At 34.7% G+C, this 24,256-nt stretch overlaps 1 protein-coding gene across 2 annotated transcripts; it reads right to left on the minus strand.

Moving 5' to 3' along the window:
- Positions 1–16,083: 16,083 nt before the first annotated feature.
- LOC101890629 (U1 small nuclear ribonucleoprotein 70 kDa) lies at positions 16,084–18,265 on the minus strand. Of its 2 annotated transcripts, none has more exons than XM_005175137.4 (2): positions 18,094–18,265; positions 16,084–18,025 (listed from the first exon to the last, which is right to left on the minus strand). In XM_005175137.4, the coding sequence occupies exon 2, from the start codon at positions 17,929–17,931 to the stop codon at positions 16,678–16,680; it is 1,254 nt and encodes a 417-aa protein (XP_005175194.1). In that variant the 5' UTR covers positions 17,932–18,025; positions 18,094–18,265; the 3' UTR covers positions 16,084–16,677. The 2 variants fall into 2 exon arrangements, with proteins under 2 accessions (XP_005175194.1, XP_019890878.1); XM_020035319.2 differs by having other exon boundaries at positions 16,084–18,043.
- Positions 18,266–24,256: the final 5,991 nt, after the last annotated feature.

Genomic DNA, 24,256 nt, shown 5'->3' on the forward strand with positions numbered 1-24,256 from the left:
CATGTGTCTAAATTGTGTGGGGAAAAACCTCGACTGAGTACGTCGAATTTTAGTTAACGTTGTAAAGCAGAGGAACAATTTCTACCCAGACGATCGATGTTTTATTTCTGTCCATTTTACATATGGATCTACCAATCTCCCCGAGCTGAGTCGATTTAGCTATGTGTGTCCGTCTGTCCGGATTTATTTGAAATCACGCTACAGGTCACAATAATGATCCGATCCTCACGAAATTTTAGGTTGACTCAGATTTAGGATCAGAATATGAACCTTTAGGACTTCTTTGATAAAACGGGAACCTGTGGAAACTACAAAGATTGTTATCGCTTGCGAGTACCAAATATAGGTGCGAACTTTTATATTGAAACCCTACACCAATATGGGCATTGTTCTGACAGCGGTTATCCATTTATCCCATCACATTATGAACTACAAATACCAAATTTAAAATGCCGAATATCGGTAGAAGAATATGGACGATATAGAACAAGTTAAAAAGCAGTAAGTTCGGCCGGGCCGAACTTTTAATACCCTCCACCATTGCAACGAATTTGGAAATTTTCAAAAAATAAAATCCTTAAAAAATTCTGTTAAAATTTTAAAAATACCGAATATAGCCGTTATTTTGGGGTCTATACGACGTGGACGTACATAGGCATTGTTTGTCATAAGCCATTACCATATTCAAATTCGAAACTTGAAATAAACGGTGAATAATGTAGCTAAAATCATCAAAATACCGAATATAGGGAGGTACCGTTATATGGGGGCTATCCGAAGACCTGGACCCGCACACACAATTTTCTGTCACAGACTGTAGTTCCCATAACGAACTTCAAATACCAATTTTAAAACAATTCGGGTGAATAATGTCGCTAAAATCATCAAAATACCGAATATAGGGAGGTACCGTTATATGGGGGCTATATGAAGACGTGGACCTGCACAGACAATTTTCTGTCTTAGGGTGTAGTATCCATTTTGAACTTCAAATACCAAATTTGAAACAATTCCCGTGAATAATGTCGCTAAAATCATCAAAATACCGAATATCGGGAGGTACCGTTATATGGGGGCTATACGAAGACGTGGACCTGCACGGATAATTTTCCGTCTTAGGGTGTAGTATCCATTTTGAACTTCAAATACCAAATTTGAAACAATTCCCGTGAATAATGTCGCTAAAATCATCAAAATACCGAATATAGGGAGGTACCGTTATATGGGGGCTATATGAAAACGTGGACCTACATGGCCCATTTACGAACTTAACCTGCCTACTGGAAAAATAAACATGTGTGCAAAATTTTAGCCACCTATCTCAATTCATTCGAAAGATAGCGTGATTACAACAGACAGACAGACGGACAGACAGACAGACAGACAGACAGACGGACAGACAGACAGACAGACAGACAGACGGACAGACAGACAGACAGACAGACGGACATCGCTAAATCGACTTAGAATTTTACGCTGATCAAGAATATATATACTTTGTTGGGTCTGATATGAGTATTTCGAGGAGTTACAAACGGAATGACAAAGTTAATATACCCTCCATAGTATGGTGGAGGGTATAAAAACGTGGACCTACCTATGGTACAATATAGTCAAGGTAGGGCTAGACATCATACTTTTTTTATTTTCTTGACTTAATATGTCAACTTTATTTGTTTATATGTGCGTGAATTCTTTTCAATAAAAAAAAAATTCCGAAAATATTCAAATTCAAAATGCTTATTGCAACGTAAGCATCGACAAAATAAACAGTTTTTGCAGCAAAATAAACCTTCAGAGATATTAGGAAGATGATTTTGAGAATAAATTTTGACCTTTCATTCAGTTTTCGCGGTTTTCATTTATTTATTCAAATTCAATGCAACAAGTTGTTTGGTTTTTTAGCTGTTTTGTTAGTAAATCAGACATTACATGCCAAACAGGTAGACTTCTATAGAGGGTATATTATGGAGGGTATATAATTTTGTCATTCCGTTTGTAACTCCTCGAAATACTCATGTCAGACCCAACAAAGTATATATATTCTTGATCAGCGTAAAATTCTAAGACAATTTAGCCATGTCCGTCTGTCATTCTCTGTGTCTGTCTGTCTGTTGTAATCACGCTATCTTACGAACGAATTGAGATAGAAGGCTAACAGTTTGCATACATGTTTATTTTGCCAGTAGGCAGGTTAAGTTCGTAAATGGGCCATATAGATCCACGTTTTCATATAGCCCCCATACAACGGTGCCTCCCGATATTCGGTTTTTTGATGATTTTAGCGACATTATTCACCGGAATTTTTTCAAATTTCGTGTTTGAAGTTCGTAATGAATACTACAGCCTAAGCCAGTAAATTGTCTATGCAGGTCCACGTCTTCGTATAGCCCCCATATAACGGTACCCCCCGATATTCGGTATTTTGATGATTTTAGCGACATTATTTACCTGAACTATTTCAAATTTGGTATTTGAAGTTCGTAATGAATACTACAGCTTATGACAGAAATTTGTCTGTGCACGTCCACGTCTTCGTATAGCCCACATAGAACGGCACCCCCCGATATTCGGTATTTTGATGATTTTGGCGACATTATTTACCGGAATTGTTTCAAATTTAGTATTTGAAGTTCGTAATGAATACTACAGCCTATGACAGAAATTTGTCGTGCAGGTTCACGTCTTCGTATAGCCCCCATAGAACGGCACCCCCCGATATTCGGTATTTTGATGATTTTGGCGACATTATTTACCGGAATTGTTTCAAATTTCGCATTTGAAGTTCGTAATGGATACTACAGCCTATAATAGAAAATTGTCTGTGCAGGTCCACGTCTTCGTATAGCCCCCATAGAACGGCACCCCCCGATATTCGGTATTTTGATGATTTTAGCGACGTTATTTACCGGAATTACTTCAAGTTTTGTATTTGAAGTAATGGATACTACAGCCTATGCCACGTCGTCCTATAGACCCTAATATACGGCTACATTTGGTATTTTTAAGATTTTAACAGAATTTTTAACGGATTTAATTTTTTTGAAATTTGCCAAATTTTGTACCAAATGATGGAGGGTATTCAAAGTTCGGCCCGGCCGAACTTACAACTTTTTTACTTGTTTATTTTTAGAGTTAATGCCATAGTACAATGAAATCAAGTTAGGGCACTATTACACATCAAATTTAACTTTTTTATTTTATCGGTTTAACATGTCAGTGTGGTTGTGTATGTGTGTGTATGCTATAAAATTATATGAAAATTGTTTAGAAAATTTTCAAATTCAGTTGTAATCAAAATGGACCTCCCTCTCTAGATCGTGTACAGGGTTGCCCATATTCGACGGACCTTTGGGCCCATTCCAATCGACGAGGCTTGTCCGCAGGTAACATTCTTTGCGTCAATTGAATTTTGTATGGGAACAAATGCAAATCAATGCGAACAATCAGTTGTAAAGTGGACCAAGCCATGCCCAACTGCTGAGAACGGCGTTTTTGGGATGTTCTTGGGGACCTCTCAACACTGGCTCGTACGGCAGCGATATTCTCGGCCGATCGCCTTGGTCGACTTTTATATGGCCTCTTCGGATTAGAAAGAGCCTTACCAGTTGAAAATTTTTCGTATAAACGCTTAATGGTGTTCCTAGAAGGGCACTTCTCACATTTTTTAATGTTTTAAAAGCACGTCGAGTTTTCACAATTGACTTCTTCTGTTGAATGTAAATTTCACAGCGCTCTCGTGGCATTTATTAGTTCATGGTAAAAATCTGCTTGGACTGACGCTTCAAACGCGGTATGTAAATAAGCGATGTGACATCTCTGTCAAAAGTTATGGCGTTGCCAGATGGGTCCGTCGAATATGGGCAACCCTGTATGTCCTTCCTGACACGCCTGGATGGGGGAGTTATATCCACCATATGATGGTTGGGTTGACTCTCATGGTAACACCCAAGCAGGTACTGCAACGAAAGCATATGATCATGCTGACGTAAGGCAAGGACTTTCGCCTCCTCATGTAGATGGTCCACTGGTGTCATGAGGAGTCACTCTGTCGCAGTTCTTAAGACAGCATTCTGGCAGTTCTGGATGTATTCCACAGCGTAGCACTGGCCGAAACTGAAATGTTATTTCAGGTCAATCCGGTATCAGCGTGGGATTGTTCCATACGGGCAGGTCTTCCTACTAGCAACATTTTTCAACTTAGCCTACCTTCTCTTCATTGTACCGTGGTTGATACCTGGCAGAAGGGTTAAAATGTGTAATATAGCACTTTTAGAGTAAGTGAAATTTTTTGCAATCGAAATGAAACTTATTGCAGCGGAAATTAAACTTTTGCAGTGGAAACCTTTTGCAACCGAAATGAAACTTTTTGCAAATAACTTTTGGATTTATCGAAAGAAACATAACAAAACATTTTTATTTTTAGTTGGTCCAACATTAAATCACTTAATTATAACTAATATATACATGAAGAGAAATTTTTATTGATTATTAATATGTATATATTTATACTACTTCTTAAATTTTCAATTATTGTAATAACAAATTGTTATATATACTATAATACTATAATATTTTTATATACTATAAATTGTATGGGCAGGACTGAAATGCAAAATTTAGCTTTACTATACAGTTGTAAAGTTATAACATACTATTGATCTTACCTAAAAGATTCCCAATTCGCAACTTGTTTGATTTTTAACAGTAGATCCATTACGGAGATAGAGCAGTCTTGTTAAGTGGGCTATTGAATGGTTCGCTTTATCACGTACACAATGTAATACCTTGTTGAAGCATCCCGGTATCAGTTTCAATAGCAAACATCCCAGAAACAATATAATATTGCGCCAAATTTCAAATCTCTACACCAAATTTCATATCAATATCGTAATTATAACAGACAGAGAGATGGACATTATTAAATCAACTTAGATCATGATTGTATATACTTTATGTTGCCTACGACGAATATTTAGAGGTGTTACATCTTTTCAGAGAGGAGGTAATAAAGAGGCATCTAATTTTGGAGAAAATACCTTAAAAACATTTTTTTTTAATTTAAGAAATAATATTATAAAAATATAGATATCAATAATCAATAAAAATTCCTCTATAACTATATATTATAATTAGATGATTTAATTTGGAACCTACTGAAAATAAAAATGTTTTGTTATGTTTCTATCTATCAGCCATGTTACAGGAAGAAACTCGGTACGAAAGTGATTTTAATTTCGTATTTAGCTTCTTCAGAAAACCTAAATCGCAAAATTGTTTCAGTTTGAAACCAATTTTGTTTTTGCAAGTGTAATTGCGTTTTTATGAAAACTTGTGACTAACACATTTTCAAGTGATAAAAAAGTTGTGACAAATACACAATTAAATTTACATTTTTATCTTTTTATTTAAAATAATCTTCTGTAAAAACCAAACATTGTGGTATTGCTAATAATCGGCCGTATTACGGTTGTCGTCGTCGTCGCAAAATTAAGTCGAGGCGACAATAATGATATTAGGGTTGTCGTTTTTTGTCGATAGCGACAAATGATTGCTATTATAATTGTCGATACAACAGTCAACGTGAAGTCGATTTTTAAACAAATCTGTCGCCGTAAAAAAATTTTGACGACATTGTATTTTTTAGTCGACGTTGATATTGTAATCATTTTGTATTTGATATTTGAACATGAAAATAAGAACAGCAAAACAATTTGGAATGTTGGTTTCCGAATTGGGAAAAAACATGTTTGGCAAAAGGGTTTACCAAAGGTAATTTTCCAGCTAATTTTAAAGAAGATAAGAATCTATTGATACAAAATTAAATGTAAACGGGTCACCGATAAGAGACAGGCATATGTTAAAATTATAATTATTTTTGTATGTTTTTATTAGATAGTTCTCTAAAGTTCTTCTAGGTTTGGAAAGATTTAAAATTAAAAACTAAAAAACAATTGTGCACAATAAGGGTGAAGCCAGCAGCACTGGAGGTGGTATTTTTGTCGCTTTGGGCGGAGTCCTTCGCGAAAGTAATGCAGTTTCAAAAGTTACAATCAAATATGTTTGTTTGCTGCCTTAGACCTCGCCGCTGTACTACTAATACATTCTCCTCTTCATCCTCATTTGAACTTAATTAACATTATTTTTGAACGTTTTTATTAATTAGTTTCTAGGTTTGGAAAGATTTAAAATTAAAAAAAAAACAGTTGTGCACAATAAGGGTGAAGCCAGCAGCACTGGAGGTGGTATTTTTAAGCAAATGACTTTGTCGCTTTGGTAGGGAATCCACCAGGTCGTGCACTTGGAGTAAAAAATACGGAAAACATAATTGTTACAGACGTTATAGATCATGAAAATGAGCCAGTGGACAATGATGATGACGAGACTGATGTAAGTTCTACGCAAGCTTCTCGATCGCCCAGAAAAAAAAACAATGATAAAAAGTCATCAAGGAAAGAAGAAACTATTGAACTCTTGAAAGAGCAGTATAAACTTTTGGAACAACACAATCAAATATTCTCCTCTTCATTCTCACTTGAACTTAAGATATGTAACGCACGAAAGAGTCGAAATTAGAATTCAAAATACAAACAAATTTTTATCTTATTTTGTCAATAACAAGGGAGTGTTGCCAACGCTTTTTAATTTTTGCCAACTTTTATTTTAAACTGTCGATGTCGCTTCCATGCCTTACCGTAATACCATTTTTGAATAAAAGCGACGGTGAGGGCGACTTGCACATAAAGTAGACGAGGAAAATGCAAAAACTGTTGGTGGACGTAAGGCAAGGACTTTCGCCTCCTCATGTAGATGGTCCACTGGTGTCATGAGGAGTCACTCTGTCGCAGTTCTTAAGACAGCATTCTGGCAGTTCTGGATGTATTCCACAGCGTAGCACTGGCCGAAACTGAAATGTTATTTCAGGTCAATCCGGTATCAGCGTGGGATTGTTCCATACGGGCAGGTCTTCCTACTAGCAACATTTTTCAACTTAGCCTACCTTCTTTTCATTGTACCGTGGTTGATACCTGGCAGAAGGGTTAAAATGTGTAATATAGCATTTTTAGAGTAAGTGAAATTTTTTGCAATCGAAATGAAACTTATTGCAGCGGAAATTAAACTTTTGCAGTGGAAACCTTTTGCAACCGAAATGAAACTTTTTGCAAATAAATTTGGATTTATCGAAAGAAACATAACAAAACATTTTTATTTTTAGTTGGTCCAACATTAAATCACTTAATTATAACTAATATATACATGAAGAGAAATTTTTATTGATTATTAATATGTATATATTTATACTACTTCTTAAATTTTCAATTATTGTAATAACAAATTGTTATATATACTATAATACTATAATATTTTTATATACTATAAATTGTATGGGCAGGACTGAAATGCAAAATTTAGCTTTACTATACAGTTGTAAAGTTATAACATACTATTGATCTTACCTAAAAGATTCCCGATTCGCAACTTGTTTGATTTTTAACAGTAGATCCATTACGGAGATAGAGCAGTCTTGTTAAGTGGGCTATTGAATGGTTCGCTTTATCACGTACACAATGTAATACCTTGTTGAAGCATCCCGGTATCAGTTTCAATAGCAAACATCCCAGAAACAATATAATATTGCGCCAAATTTCAAATCTCTACACCAAATTTCATATCAATATCGTAATTATAACAGACAGAGAGATGGACATTATTAAATCAACTTAGATCATGATTGTATATACTTTATGTTGCCTACGACGAATATTTAGAGGTGTTACATCTTTTCAGAGAGGAGGTAATAAAGAGGCATCTAATTTTGGAGAAAATACCTTAAAAACATTTTTTTTTTAATTTAAGAAATAATATTACAAAAATATAGATATCAATAATCAATAAAAATTCCTCTTTAACTATATATTATAATTAGATGATTTAATTTGGAACCTACTGAAAATAAAAATGTTTTGTTATGTTTCTATCTATCAGCCATGTTACAGGAAGAAACTCGGTACGAAAGTGATTTTAATTTCGTATTTAGCTTCTTCAGAAAACCTAAATCGCAAAATTGTTTCAGTTTGAAACCAATTTTGTTTTTGCAAGTGTAATTGCGTTTTTATGAAAACTTGTGACTAAAACATTTTCAAGTGATAAAAACGTTGTGACAAATACACAATTAAATTTACATTTTTATCTTTTTATTTAAAATAATCTTCTGTAAAAACCAAACATTGTGGTATTGCTAATAATCGGCCGTATTACGGTTGTCGTCGTCGTCGCAAAATTAAGTCGAGGCGACAATAATGATATTAGGGTTGTCGTTTTTTGTCGATAGCGACAAATGATTGCTATTATAATTGTCGATACAACAGTCAACGTGAAGTCTATTTTTAAGCAAATCTGTCGCCGTAAAAAAATTTTGACGACATTGTATTTTTTAGTCGACGTTGATATTGTAATCATTTTGTATTTGATATTTGAACATGAAAATAAGAACAGCAAAACAATTTGGAATGTTGGTTTCCGAATTGGGAAAAAACATGTTTGGCAAAAGGGTTTACCAAAGGTAATTTTCCAGCTAATTTTAAAGAAGATAAGAATCTATTGATACAAAATTAAATGTAAACGGGTCACCGATAAGAGACAGGCATATGTTAAAATTATAATTATTTTTGTATGTTTTTATTAGATAGTTCTCTAAAGTTCTTCTAGGTTTGGAAAGATTTAAAATTAAAAACTAAAAAACAATTGTGCACAATAAGGGTGAAGCCAGCAGCACTGGAGGTGGTATTTTTGTCGCTTTGGGCGGAGTCCTTCGCGAAAGTAATGCAGTTTCAAAAGTTACAATCAAATATGTTTGTTTGCTGCCTTAGAACTCGCCGCTGTACTACTAATACATTCTCCTCTTCATCGTCATTTGAACTTAATTAACATTATTTTTGAACGTTTTTATTAATTAGTTTCTAGGTTTGGAAAGATTTAAAATTAAAAAAAAAACAGTTGTGCACAATAAGGGTGAAGCCAGCAGCACTGGAGGTGGTATTTTTAAGCAAATGACTTTGTCGCTTTGGTAGGGAATCCACCAGGTTGTTACAGACGTTATAGATCATGAAAATGAGCCAGTGGACAATGATGATGACGAGACTGATGTAACTTCTACGCAAGCTTCTCGATCGCCCAGAAAAAAAAAACAATGATAAAAAGTCATCAAGGAAAGAAGAAACTATTGAACTCTTGAAAGAGCAGTATAAACTTTGGGAACAACACAATCAAATATTCTCCTCTTCATTCTCACTTGAACTTAAGATATGTAACGCACGAAAGAGTCGAAATTAGAATTCAAAATACAAACAAATTTTTATCTTATTTTGTCAATAACAAGGGAGTGTTGCCAACGCTTTTTAATTTTTGCTTTTTATACCCTCCACCATACTATGGAGGGTATATTAACTTTGTCATTCCGTTTGTAACTCCTCGAAATACTCATATCAGACCCAACAAAGTATATATATTCTTGATCAGCGTAAAATTCTAAGTCGATTTAGCGATGTCCGTCTGTCTGTCTGTCTGTCTGTCCGTCTGTCTGTCTGTCTGTCTGTCTGTCCGTCTGTCTGTCTGTTGTAATCACGCTATCTTTCGAATGAATTGAGATAGGTGGCTAAAATTTTGCACACATGTTTATTTTTCCAGTAGGCAGGTTAAGTTCGTAAATGGGCCATGTAGGTCCACGTTTTCATATAGCCCCCATATAACGGTACCTCCCTATATTCGGTATTTTGATGATTTTAGCGACATTATTCACGGGAATTGTTTCAAATTTGGTATTTGAAGTTCAAAATGGATACTACACCCTAAGACGGAAAATTATCCGTGCAGGTCCACGTCTTCGTATAGCCCCCATATAACGGTACCTCCCGATATTCGGTATTTTGATGATTTTAGCGACATTATTCACGGGAATTGTTTCAAATTTGGTATTTGAAGTTCAAAATGGATACTACACCCTAAGACAGAAAATTGTCTGTGCAGGTCCACGTCTTCATATAGCCCCCATATAACGGTACCTCCCTATATTCGGTATTTTGATGATTTTAGCGACATTATTCACCCGAATTGTTTTAAAATTGGTATTTGAAGTTCGTTATGGGAACTACAGTCTGTGACAGAAAATTGTGTGTGCGGGTCCAGGTCTTCGGATAGCCCCCATATAACGGTACCTCCCTATATTCGGTATTTTGATGATTTTAGCTACATTATTCACCGTTTATTTCAAGTTTCGAATTTGAATATGGTAATGGCTTATGACAAACAATGCCTATGTACGTCCACGTCGTATAGACCCCAAAATAACGGCTATATTCGGTATTTTTAAAATTTTAACAGAATTTTTTAAGGATTTTATTTTTTGAAAATTTCCAAATTCGTTGCAATGGTGGAGGGTATTAAAAGTTCGGCCCGGCCGAACTTACTGCTTTTTAACTTGTTTTATTTTAAACTGTCGATGTCGCTTCCATGCCTTACCGTAATACCATTTTTGAATAAAAGCGACGGTGAGGGCGACTTGCACATAAAGTAGACGAGGAAAATGCAAAAACTGTTGGTGGTCCTTTCAACAAATATGTGCTCAGAGAAATTGAGGGATCAATTGCAATGTTTCTCTTTTAAACAGAATAATTACACTTCTTCAATGTTTCCAATCATGTGTTTTGTTTTGATTCCTCATTTTTTCGTTCTTTCATTCCTCTAATGTTACCATCATGGCAGAAGAATACTGGTAGATGCATCAACGCTTGGGAGCATTGACGTCAAAAAATTGAAATGTTTTTTAAAATATAAGTAGATTTTTATATGTTTTCTTATTCTAAGTCTGAAGGAGGCTATTATAATTCGCGTTTTTCAAAAAATTTTCAAATTTAAATAATTTTTCATTCAACATTTTCAATTCCAAAATTGGTTTGACAGTTCATTGTCCCAGAAGCTGTGTCGACGCGTCTTCCTAAATTCTTCTACCATGGTTACCATATTGAATATACAATGTTGACATATTTACACTGAATTCGTAGTTCACCATATCGCAAGGAATCTGAAGAAGCTACAACAAAAACGAACGATTTTGAATTACGAAATTTAAACCATTTCGATACGATTTGGTGACATGCTCGTATAAATCTAAAAGTTTCATTTCGGTTGCGAAAGGTTTAACTTCAAATGCGAAAGGTTTCATTTCCGCTGTAAAAAGTTTCATTTGAATTGCAAAAGTTTTAGTTTAATCTTTTAGTTTAATTTTCGTACACACATTACTAAAGAGCGTGGGCACACAACAACGATCGGTCATTGCGTTTGTGGTTAAAATCATTTCTGGAAATCGCTCACCAATGGCAACGAACGTTTGCTATGATTGCGATCGCTCAATTTGCCGGTTGTGCGTGCGTAAAGTGAGTTTCTGCTTGAAATAGTGCCCGTAGAAAGAGCATTTGATGCTCTTTCCACAATTGAAACCACACTGCTCACAAGAAAAAACAATGACACAATTGATAATAACTAAATGTTAAGTTGAATAACAATAAAATGGAAAAAGATAGCATCTAGAAATCTCATAGAGGAATGTCAGGCCTAAATGTTTTCCAATTTTTTATATTTGTTCTTTGTCCTGAGGTCATTTGATTAATTTTTAACTTAGTAATTTACAATTACATTTTTTCGCATATCTATATGTTTTGTAATATTAGAAGTGAAACAATAATTTTTAATAAAATGTATATAGACATGTGATGGGTTCATCAAGTTCTAACATTTTTCATTTCCTTTTACTACCTGGTGTATTTCATGGGACTTGGGCAATTGGAAAAAAGAAAAGGTAACAATTAATAAACAATGTTTTTTATTAACAAAAATGTATGATATTTTTCCATGGTACATATTAAAATACACATTTCTCTTATTCAGAAATTCACAATGAAATTTGATCTAGAAGATTTCTTTCTTTGGCACTTTTTCCCAAAAAAAATTAAATATAAATGGAGATTTTGACCATGGTAAAATTAAGAAGTAAATTTATTTTATTTTACCATGATTTTGACTTAGATTGGAAACGCGTTTTAACAATAAAAAGCAAACACAATTTTCACCTTTAGTCCCATGGTATAATTATTGCAAGTAAGAAACATAGTGTCAAACTCGATATAACGTTTTGTAATTTAATTCCATTTCTTGATATGCAATAGGTATACCCTTTTTTGATATAAAATGTAACTGCAGGGCAATGTGAACATATTTTTGCCAAACGCCAAAGGCGATGGTTCGGAAACTTTGTTTGCGGTTAAGGAACACGTTAGATAATATATTCGTATATTTCATGTTTCCTAAAATTGCAAAATGTAAAATACTTTATGTATGAATGCTTTTTGGTTTCGACTTGAATAAGATGTTGCCTTTTCCACGATTGCTTGAAGCACAAGCTTGATTGCTTGAAGTGTTAAGAGATTAGGACCAACAGCTAACAACTATACATTCAGTGGAATGATGTGAAAGCATTAAAATTAAATATTTTAAGAAGTATTCTTCTGCATTTTTAATTTAATAATCGAAGTTCCAAAAATGTATATTTTTGAAATTTATATAATTTATTCAAAATTAATTATTTCGTTTACATTTTTGGACACATAACTCTGACACTTGTATTACGTACAAAAACAAATGTGTATGTGGTTGTTGTTACGATTTTTGTACAATAACACTTGCTGTTACCTGTATTATCCTACCATGCTATAGTCCTATAAACTACTGGACAGTACAGTACCTAGCGATTTCTTTTGACTTTTCCTGTTATGTTACTATGAGGCTTAGAGATGTTACCATCAGGCGTAAACTCGAAAAATAAGAAGAAAATCTATCAAAAAAAAAAAAAAAAAAAAACAGGAAATTTTTGCATAAACTCACATAAAGTTCGGATTTATCCCTACATTATGGTAATATGTATTAATTCCCTGCGTTAGCCTTTGATGTCTTTTAGGACCTGCAGTAGAATTTTATGACAAATAATTTTGTGGAATATTTTTACTTGCTGCGATCCCGTTTAAAGGAAGTTTAAAACTATAATTTAAATTAATGTGGAACTTAAGCTGGGAATACATAAAGCGCTTATTTGGCCGGCTTAAGTCATCGGCTGGCTTCTTTGGAAATGAACAAAGGAGCCTAGGGCCAAAATTGAACTAGGTCACCCCAAAACTCCTTTGTTCATCTACGAAGAAGCCAGCCAAATATGCGCTTTATGTATTTCCAGCCTTAGAGGTAAAAATATTAAAATCGAAAATTATATTTTATTTTTGGAGATATAAAATATCCTAGGAATTTAAATACATGGTAGTAGCATTCACTCCAAAAATGAAATTTCTTAAACATGTCCAATACCCACTAAATACAACGTTCAACCAGTTTGTAGGTAATTCGGTCATATATATGAATTCAAAATGGAAATTGTTCCTAGCTGCATGTAGATCCATGCAGAATTGTGTCGCTCAAGTTTGAGACTAACAGTCTACAGTGATATTTTCTAAAACGCATTTTGGGAGTATCTATATTTTATTGATGCTTGAAACAGAAGTGGAAGACGCCCAAATATACACAGCCGAAACAGGTTCCCAAAAAAGTTATCGAAGCTAATATTGTTGACATTCTGGGCTAGACAGCTAAACTTTCTGTCCCAAAGTTTTAATTTACAGCGCGCAATATTGTCTTTGAAAAATTGGAATATAAGTCAAGCCGGGAACGGGTGCGGAAAAACAACCAAGTCAGGGTTTGCGTGTATAGAAATATGTGGACCAAAACTAAGCTCATTTATATAAAAATGAAAAGATTCTCCAAAGAATTCTATGGATTTTCAAGGCACGCAGTGGACCGAATTCCAAAGGTAATGATGGATAATAAATCTGCGAGTCTGTGGTATATACTATTTCAATCTCATTTCAGACTGGAAGCATAAACAAAGTTGCAGGAATGGAAATTTTATATTAGTGGAGGAGATGCAAAAGCTGAATTAGGGGAAAAAGTGTTTGGATTGATGGTCATAAATGATTGAAATGTGTGAAATGATTAACAAATGAAAGAAATCTTATATTAAATAAGCTTAATATAATATTTCTTTCGTATGCTACAATTCTACAATTACAAGTATTTTAAGGTTTCAATTTCGATTATTCTATAATTTTTTTTCAAGCTTAAGGCTTATTGTAATTTTATTCTCAATCCATTTTTGTACGTTGGGATGAACCAAAATCAACCGAATCCTGGAATATTAATTCAACAAAGTTTGAAGAGGGGGAACTTGCCTGCTCTAGGATATTTTACGAGGCAAACTTTCAAATTGCCTTCTTTTAAAATTATGAAATTTTAGGTTTTTTTCTCGTTTATGGTCAGTCGCGTTTTTAAATGTAAAATATCTCGCGCATAATTGTGACATTGTGAAAATATAAGGTAATTTCCTTTCAGTGTTCGGGTGCCATAGTCTGAATTGTCTTTTAATCCGTTAAAAATTAACAAACATCAGGGACCATGTCAAAGCAGTAATTTCGATTATTCTATATTCGTTTTCAAGCTTAAGGCTTATTGTAATATTATTCTCAAACCATTTTGGTACGTTGGGATGAACCAAAATCAACCGAATCCAGGAATATTAATTCAACAAAGTTGAAGAGGGGGAACTTGCCTGCTCTATTTAGGATATTTTACGAGGCAAACTTTCAAATTGCCTTTTTTAAAATTATAAAATTTTATTTTTTTCTCGTTTATGGTCAGTCGCGTTTTTAAATGTAAAATATTTCCCGCATAATTGTAACATTGTGAAAATATAAGGTAATTTCCTTTCAGTGTTTGGGTATCATAGTTTGAATTGTCTTTTAATCCGTTAAAAATTAACAAACATCAGGGACCATGCCAAATCAGTTTTCCATTATATCACTGTTAAAATACTTTACCGGTGTAAGCACAGTATGAGGACGTAACATACCTTCCGATAGAAATAACAACGATCTGTGTAACTTATTTATCATATCATGTATTTATTGTTTGTTTTTAATTGTGATTGCATTCATTTTACGTCTAAACCTTACCTACAAAGTAAACAGCAATCGACTTTTGTGGAAGGACTACAATGAGAGGAGAAATCTTACCATTTCTCTTCAGAAGATTGTTATTATTGACTTCCTCGTACCTCAATCTCACGTTCATACGCAAATAATCATATTTTAAAAAATATACAAGAAATTACCAGTTACCCAATTGCCATCTTTGAATACACATAAAAAGAGCAATGAAATCTCTTTTCCGACAAACATATGGTAATATGTGGACAATGGATGCTTACCCTTTTCTAGAATTACACAAACACGTATTTAACACGACGTTCGATTCGGAAAAAAATCTGTATGATATTGCAGATTTTTGATATTAAACAGCAAGTGTAAGTTGTGATCTTAAAAATTTAAGATCGCTTATATGGCACTTACATATTGGTTTAATGGGTTCTTTTTGTTGGGGCCTGAACGCTCTGGCAAAATGTATGGAGGAATGATCAAGCAAAGCGCTAGAATGGGAAATTGTGTTAGTCAATTTACCTTGAACAACGGCCTATGCGTTTCTACACATTACTCAAATTATTACAAGCTGGTTTCAATGAGAACGAAGCAGTGAGGGACGAAATATTCATTTATATAGACTTGAATGTCAATAGTCCCATTTTGCTTAGATTCGTGTGCTTCATTCTTATTGAAGACTGCTTACATTTTATATTACCATTGAGACAAGTATCCAATCATTTCCTAGATATTGTTTGTTAACTTTCAAAATTTTCGACAAATTTAATACCATTTCAAGACTGCAAAAAGAAAAAGAGAATTAAAGAACAGTTTAATTGTAGATTAAACAACAATAACAACTAAATGTCAATACAATGGAATAATTATAAAACAAATTGTTCTGGAAAGCTAACTGGAAATTCTGGAACTCGTCCGAGATGCGATTGTTGTTTCCCTCCCCTTACCCGAGAGGGGAATTAAAAGTACACCTTCTTCTTGTTAATATAATACGCGGTTTTGTTTTGTTGTATATTTTACTTACTGTTTCATTTTTTAGTTTGTTCACACACACATTAATTGTGGGTAAATATTACTTAATTGGTATATAAGATTTGTTGCATACTGCGTTAGATCAATCATACAATATATGAGCATACATAGCTAATTAAAATAATTTCTTTTTCTGTTGTTTTATAAGAAATAAGCTCTTAAATTAATGACAAAAATTTTGTGAAGTTATTAAAAGATTTTAGAATTTTTCTAAATTTTATTTAAAAGCTTATTGAGGAAAGCTGCAATCAACCAGCAAACAATGCGGCTCAAATAATGTTTTCAATGCACATTATATCTTATAAGAATATAAATCCGAGGGATATTAATTAGTCTTATTTGCTAGTTGACGGCAGTTTTCGAAAAACTAAAACTACTTTTTGTTTTTAGTTTAAAGACAAAATAAAAGGGATGTACCATAGAAAGACTAAATACTATTTCTCAACTCCAGAAGTTTCCTCTTGCCTTTAAATAAGTATTTAAAGATTTCCATCTGAGATATATGAAAACTTGATCTAACGTGTAAGTTTTGTAGATGGCCTTACTAATGTTGTTGATTTTATCGCCACCAATGTTGTTGTGGATCCGCTGCATTTTGACCATTTTCGGGATTAACTCCGCGCCCTGGTATTGGTGGAGGCGGAACACTAAACATTTCATGCTGAGGTCGAAATTTTTCTTCGTCTTCGTCGGATTCTCTTTTAATGGCTGCAGATGGATACATGGGGTACGTTGGGTAACCGTCATCAATAGGTTCTTCTTTAATTTTAATAACGTCCATGTCCCTGAAGTCAGGTTTGCGTTCTTTCGAGTCTCTGCGGTCCCTATCTTTGTCACGGCGCTCCCGTTTTCTTTCACGTCGCTCGCGAGATGACTCTCGCTCTCGCGATTTTGAACGTTTCTTTTTGCGGTCTCTTTCCCTATCTTTGTCGCGCCTATCACGTCTATCGTACTCGTCGTAGTCACGATCGCGACTTCCACGACGTTTTTTACGGTCCCTGGATCGGCTTCGTGAACGACGCGTACGTTCACGTTCTCTGTCTCTAATACGGTCACGGGATCGGGATCTTCGTCGTATACCATCGCCAAAACGACCTCTTTCTGCGACACGGGCATTCTCACGGTCTTCGCGTTCACGTTCTAATCTATAACGCTCACGTTCTCGTTCATTGTCTTCTCGACCTGAATGTTTAATGTTGACATCGTTACCACCACGCCGAGTGCCGCCAAGACCACCACCTAAACGACGAGGCAACCATCCTTTAACTGTTCGTGCTCTCTCCACATCAACGAGGACACGTTTACTATCAATCTTTTTACCATCAGCATGTTTATACGCCGCATGCATATCACGTTCATGTTCATATTCGATGAAAGCGTAACCTTTGGGCTTACCAGTATCTTGGTCATGAATCATGACAATTTTCTTAATTGGACCATAGATTTCAAACTCCCTTCTCAACTTGGACTCGGAGGTGTCATAGTTTACTCGTGCAACAAAGAGTGTTTTAAAGGGATCTTCTGTAGCATTTTTGATTTCTTGAGGGTCCCACAATGCTATCTCTCGTTCCAACTTATACGCTACCTGTTCGGCTTTTTCTCGCCGGCGTCTCTCCAGTCTCTCCTGTCGAGTTTCCATTTTCTTTGGCGGAGGTGTATCTTTTGGATCTTCAAAATCATTTAAAAAATTACCTACTCCCAAGTAACCTCTGGATTTTTTCTCATGGGGCAATTTGTCGACTGGCGGCATATACGGGATTGGGTCCCGTGCGGCAAACAACGCCAGCAAGTTTGGGGGTAAATATTGCGTCATTTTATTAAAAGTACCTTTACGTTATAAACCTCTTTTCCTTGGGGTAATAAGGGAACACGTTCCTCTGCCTCTTTTGATCAAATCTTATACAAACCTGCAAACACACAGCAATCTCGATTATAGGTTAGAATATACTAATGAAAGCAATGTATACAAATATACCTCTTCATTTCACTCTGTCAAATACCAAAATATTATTTCCGGATTATAGACCATAGGAGTTCCTGGAACTATAATCCTTTCTCAATAACGCTTGTGTTCTATAATAGAAAAGATTTCTCAAATCTTCTTTTAACGTAGAAAACACTCCCCCAGCAATAAAGCCATTCGATTTTTATTGTTGGTAGCCATGATTATGAATTGTGGTTGGCAACGAAATTGTACTACCCTAAATTAAAGCGTTTATTTTTAAGACATTTCAGACGACATAACTTGCCGGCTGAACTAGCGTATTTAAACACCATTCTTTTTATCGGTCTATACACTATTGTTTTTATAAAATGAAACATTTCAGGTTGAGGTGAAGCTTCGCCCTACTGCAATTGTATTCCACAAAACTAATCATTGGTTTGATCCAGAACCGCAAGAATATAAAACTTTTTACTACGATAACAGCTTTTTATGATATGGAACAAAATTGCAAACTTGTAGAACCTTAGCAGATGATGGAATAGAGCATCATTATTATATTAGGTGGGGATACAAAAGAGGATTTCTTCTGGCATAAGCCATCGGATATCTTTCTTGTAGAAAAAGCATATCCATCTCGGCATTTTCTGCAATTTACCGATCTCTGATTTGTGTATATACAATTAAATATTACAAATACAAATTTTAAAAATAATATGTTGTCAAATAAATAATTTTGAAAAACTTGTAACAATTAGATTTTACTTTCTTAATTCTATCATATGTTTACAATTTTTTTTTTCAAAATTATTCATTTCACAACATCTCATTGTCAAAATGTATATTTATAAATCCTACATACACAAATCAGAGATGTTAACCTTCTTTCCCTACAGTGAAATTTGACAAGCTAAATTACAGAAAATTCAATGATGGAATTGCTTATTTGCTTCTTGGACGAGAGCTTCCAATTCCTTCATGAGCCCCAAATTATTAACGAATACGTTTGAATACGAATAATTCGACTAAAAGTAATTTCTTACAAAAAAGAAAACCCTTTTTTAATTGGAACTCATGTATCATTTTAAATAATTTTAAAATTAATTCAAAAACTATTTACGCAAGAAGAGTGAGATATTTTTTGTAATATTAAAATACAAAGCAGTTTCCCTGTGATTGAAAGGAACAGTTCTTGGTTGTTTTACATATACATTTATCAACTGTAATGACCCAGCTAGCATTTGGAAGATTGTTTTTAAAAAAATCACTTTGGTGAGTCTTCTTCGAGTCCTTTTGGTGATCAAAAAATGATTAACTTACTTATATGATCGAAAATGACTCTCTCAAATGAGTAAAAAGAGATCAATTTAATATACAACAACAAAATGTAGGGGAACCGCAAACCAATCATTGAGATGTACAAAATGTGACTGATTTTTCCGTTATTTATTACCGTATTGCGATCATCTAGAGATTGAAAAATGATTAGTCTTAAAAAGATCAGGCAGTTGTTTGAAAAGTGATTATACCCAGCATTCACTTGAATATTGTTTTTGAAAAAATCACTTCGCAGAGTCTTCTTCGAGTCCATTTAGTGATCAAAAAATGATTAACACACATGTACGATCAGAAAGCGACTCGAAATTGACTCTCCCAAATGAGCGAAAAAAGTTCATTGAATTTTATACAATAACAAAATGTATGGGAATCAAAAATGAATCATTGAGAGGTGTAAAATGTGACTGTTTCTTCCATTATTTATTATCATATTGCAATCATGTATAGATTGAAAAATGGTTAGTCTTAAAAAGATCATGCAGCTGTTTGAAAAATGATCATAATTATGTATTTTTGATCATATTTTGCTATGCGTAACGCCTCATTTTGTTGCGTTTCTGGAGTGGCCATAAAAAAGTTGTTGTTCATTTATTAAAAGAGCGTCGAGGCGTAAACAGTAAAAGTGTAAAATAAGTGAAAAAAAAATATATTAAAATGTGTACGTTTATCAGTTTGTTTGTTTACTTATTAATTTTTATAAAGAACAATGTCGCCAGTCAAATTAAAAAAAATAGAAAAGGCAAAAATAAAAAGGATGGCAAAAAAGAGGTTAAAAATTTAATTTTGCAAAGAAGAAGTAAAGCTGAAGATGTGAATAATGAAGAGAATGTCCAGGACCGTAAAAGAATTTTGAAGAGAACGTCGAGCCAAACAAAATTTTAGTGAAGAAAGTGCTGAAAATGAGGATTTTTAAGTAAGTATAGAAAATAGGGTCTCTGATTGATTTATTTACTACTTTAAAAACTATTATTACTTATATAGCCTATTTCCAGAAAGAGTTTATTGCAAAAACCGGCGGGATACCATTCGAAAGGTTTTCTTCCGATAATTTAGCTCGCCAATACAACTGAAAGGGGACCAGTCTAAAGTCGAGTACAGAAAAGTACTATTTAGTGACAGTAATCAAAAGTAAGTTTGTCTTTTTAACACTTATATAAAGAATTAGCAAAATGGACAGGCTTGTACATATTTTATTTCAAATATTTGCCATCTCAAATACCTAATCAACGACAGGGATATGAACACAATCCTACAGAAACATTTTGTCCACGGCCCGATTGCAGTTCTAATTTTTTGATTTTTCATTTTTTACTATATTTTTTACAATGGCATTTATTGAAATTAGAGTACAAATTATAATTATAAAAGCTGAATTATTTTTATTTTAAATAAATTTTTATATAAACATATATGAACAAATTCTTTTTTCACGGTACATCCGCATATTTAGAAATCACGTACGTGATTCGTAGAAACACTCATATAAGACCAAAAAATCTTATCAGGCACTTTATCAATCGTTCGACCATTAATTATTAAATATCTTTTAATTCCCCACATAAAATTTGCTAATCGAACAAAGATTTCTGTTCTTCGTTCCATTCAAATTACTTACAGAACAAAGATGAAACATGTAACATTGCTAACAATGCTATTAAAAAAATAAATTATGACATTTAAAAATTCAAAATAGAAAAATTATGTGAAATTTTCAAATTTTTCAGGAAGACTGAATATTATGAATGAGAAATATAATGTTGAATGGCGTATGAACATTCAAACGAAAGTAAATTTTGTTATCTCCCTCATTCGAGGTACGCTTTTTGTCCAAGAGTTGGGATATTTGCTGGAAATAAAAGAGGTAGAATTTCAAAAAATTTGCATCTATAAAAATTAGATTGACAAGTTTCTCTCCAGCAAAAGTAAAAAACAGAAAACACACAAAAATAGATTCAAAATGTCAACAAAGGGTCAAAACATGAATGAATATTGTAAAACAATGATAAAATAGCTCTTTAGAGGAAAAACAATAGTTTCTTCTATTCATATTAATGCGAATTTCATACGTTTTCATACAAATTCCCATTAAAATCAACAAAGTAACATTTTGAAAAATGGAAATATGAATTACAAATCGTTCCGTATGAACGGGTTAATTGGTGTTCCTAATTCTGAGAGCGAACAACGTGATTGAAATTGTAATGAGAACATACTATTAAGGTAAGGTCACATTGGGCAAATATTTGGCGAAAAAGTTCAAAATTTTCTTAGTCACAATCTGACCGTCAAATATTATTTGACGTTAAACACAAATGAACTTGTTTTTGTTATTTGCTAGCAAACAAAAATTTGACCAACGTGCCCAAAATGTGAACACTTAAGCTGGGAATACATAATGCTAGGAACACAATTGGAGCGAACGACGAATTTTTTCGCGGAGTATGTTCGTCGTCAAAAATAAAACACATATGTGTATATGGAAGTGCACACAATCACGGCACCGGCGAAAATTTCGTCGGTCGCCGCGACCGGCGACCGGCGAACAAAACAGTACAAGGTGGCCATACTTGTACGAATTTTATGTGTTTTAGTAAATAAAGTTACTTTTTACTTTAAAATTTGTTATGGTCACTCTACTATCTGTTACTCGTATAAAAAAAAACATAATTAATTTGTTTATTTATTTGTGTACTTGCGCCTGAGTGAAGATGGATATCAGTGAATTTATAATAGAGAAATGGACATAAGTGAAATTATAATAGAGAACGTAAAGAATTATGTGTTCTTGTATAATTCATTGTAGTCAACAAATGAGCAAAAAGTAAACAACTTCATCAGCTGTTTTATAATTTCGTCGGTATTGTGTTCCATACGACGAATTTTCGCGGCTCATTTTGTCGCCGCGTAGGGCGAAATTCGTCGTTCGCTCCAATTGTGTTCCTAGCATAAAACGCTTATTTGGCTGGCTTTAGTCATCGGTTGGCTTCTTCGGAAATGAACAAATGAGCCTAGGGCCAAAATCGAATTAGGTCAACCTAAAACTCCTTTGTTCATCTACGAAGAAGCCAGCCGATAACTTAAGCCAGCCAAATATGCGCTTTATGCATTTCCAGCCTTATGTTCAAATATTTTGTTCTTATTTGGTAAAACATGTTGGTAACAAATGTTTTGCAAGGTCAAACCATGGAAAATATCAGCATTGTCGCCGCATTTTGCTTTAAAACAGGTCTTGAAAGTATATAAAACGAAGTATTTGTCACATGATGTTCAATGAATATAAAAATGAACGGGTACAATAAGTGGTTGCTTATTTTAATATTATTTTAATTTTTTTTTTTTTTTGTTTTTGAATAAATAAACTGACAACACAAAATGAATATAAGGCCAAAACTCCGTTTGTAACAGATTTCCATATAATTGAAAAGAACACACATGCAAACGCAACTACACGCTATCCTACCTTGATTTGATTGTACCATTTATGTAAACATTCAAAAATTCTCGCAAAGCACTCGTATTCCTAAACAGCTGGTCTTTTATTTGGCTTCTTCAAAACAAATAATACACTTTCTCCCTTGTTTCCCATAGACGTATCTGACACTGTTTGGTGACTGTTTTAACAAACAACATCTGTTGTTGTTGTTGTAGCAGTAGTACATGTGTGTGTTTGTGTTCTGCTAATCTGGTTCCAGCTCCAGGTTTAGAAATTCGGCTACTTTAACGGGCTGTAGCCAGAGATCCTCTGGAGTGAGTTGGGTAGGTTTGGCTGAGCAATTAAAAAGGTGTAGCGTATTGTGCGGGCCTGTATCACACGCCGGGCAGGCGTCACGCACATCTTCATCAATTCGTGCCCAATACGAATTGAGGCGACTACACCATCCTGAACGTAATTGCGCCAAAACTACCCTGGTTTGTCTAGGCAGCTGACGTTCTTCGGCTGCAATGGATGGGGGGTGGACTCCGAGGACGGCATTCACTTTATAACTGCTAATAGCATCCGCGACTGCATCGGTGTGAATGCCACTCAGACCTGCCTGATAGGCTTCTTGATCTAGAGGCTCTCTCTTGTAGCGCTGGACCTCCCTCTCTAGATCATGTATGTCCTTCCTGACACGCCTGGGTGGGGGAGAGTTATCCACCATATGATGGTTGGGATGGCTCTCACGGTAACACCCAAGCAGGTACTGCAACGAAAGCATATGATTATGCTGACGTAAGGGAAGGACTTTCGCCTCCTCATGTAGATGGTCCACTGGTGTCATGAGGAGGCACCCTGTCGCAGTTCTCAGGGCAGCGTTCTGGCAGGTCTGGATATTCTTCCACTGCGTAGCACTAGTATTCGCAGACCACACTGGAGCCGCATAGTTGACCACAGACCGACCTATCGCGTTATAAGAGGTCAACAAGGTTTCTTTGTCCGCACCCCAAGAGCTGCCGGCTAGCGCCTTGAGGACCTTGTTCCTACTTTTCATCTTGTCGCAGATAGCTGTGGCTTGCGCGGACGACTTGAACATGCTGTCGAACGTTACCCCAAGAATCTTGGGGTAGTTCGTGGTCGGTATTAAATTCCCCTCGACCTGAACATTCAGCTGTGTTCTCATCTCCGCAGACCATGTGGTAAAGAGTGTGGCCGTTGATTTCGTGGCGGATATTTTCATATTCCTCGCGTGGAAGTATGCGGCAAGCTCCGCGAGATAGGGGTTCAACCTTTCGCATATGTCATCGACCACTGGACCCGACGCCATGATCGTACAATCATCCGCATACGTTACGATCTCAATGCCGTCTGGAGGGCGAGGAATTCCGGAAAGGTAGAGGTTAAACAGTTCCGGAGATATCACCCCACCTTGGGGAACTC

This window comes from Musca domestica, unplaced genomic scaffold (assembly GCF_030504385.1).
Source record: "Musca domestica strain aabys unplaced genomic scaffold, Musca_domestica.polishedcontigs.V.1.1 5, whole genome shotgun sequence".
NCBI lineage: Eukaryota > Metazoa > Arthropoda > Insecta > Diptera > Muscidae > Musca > Musca domestica.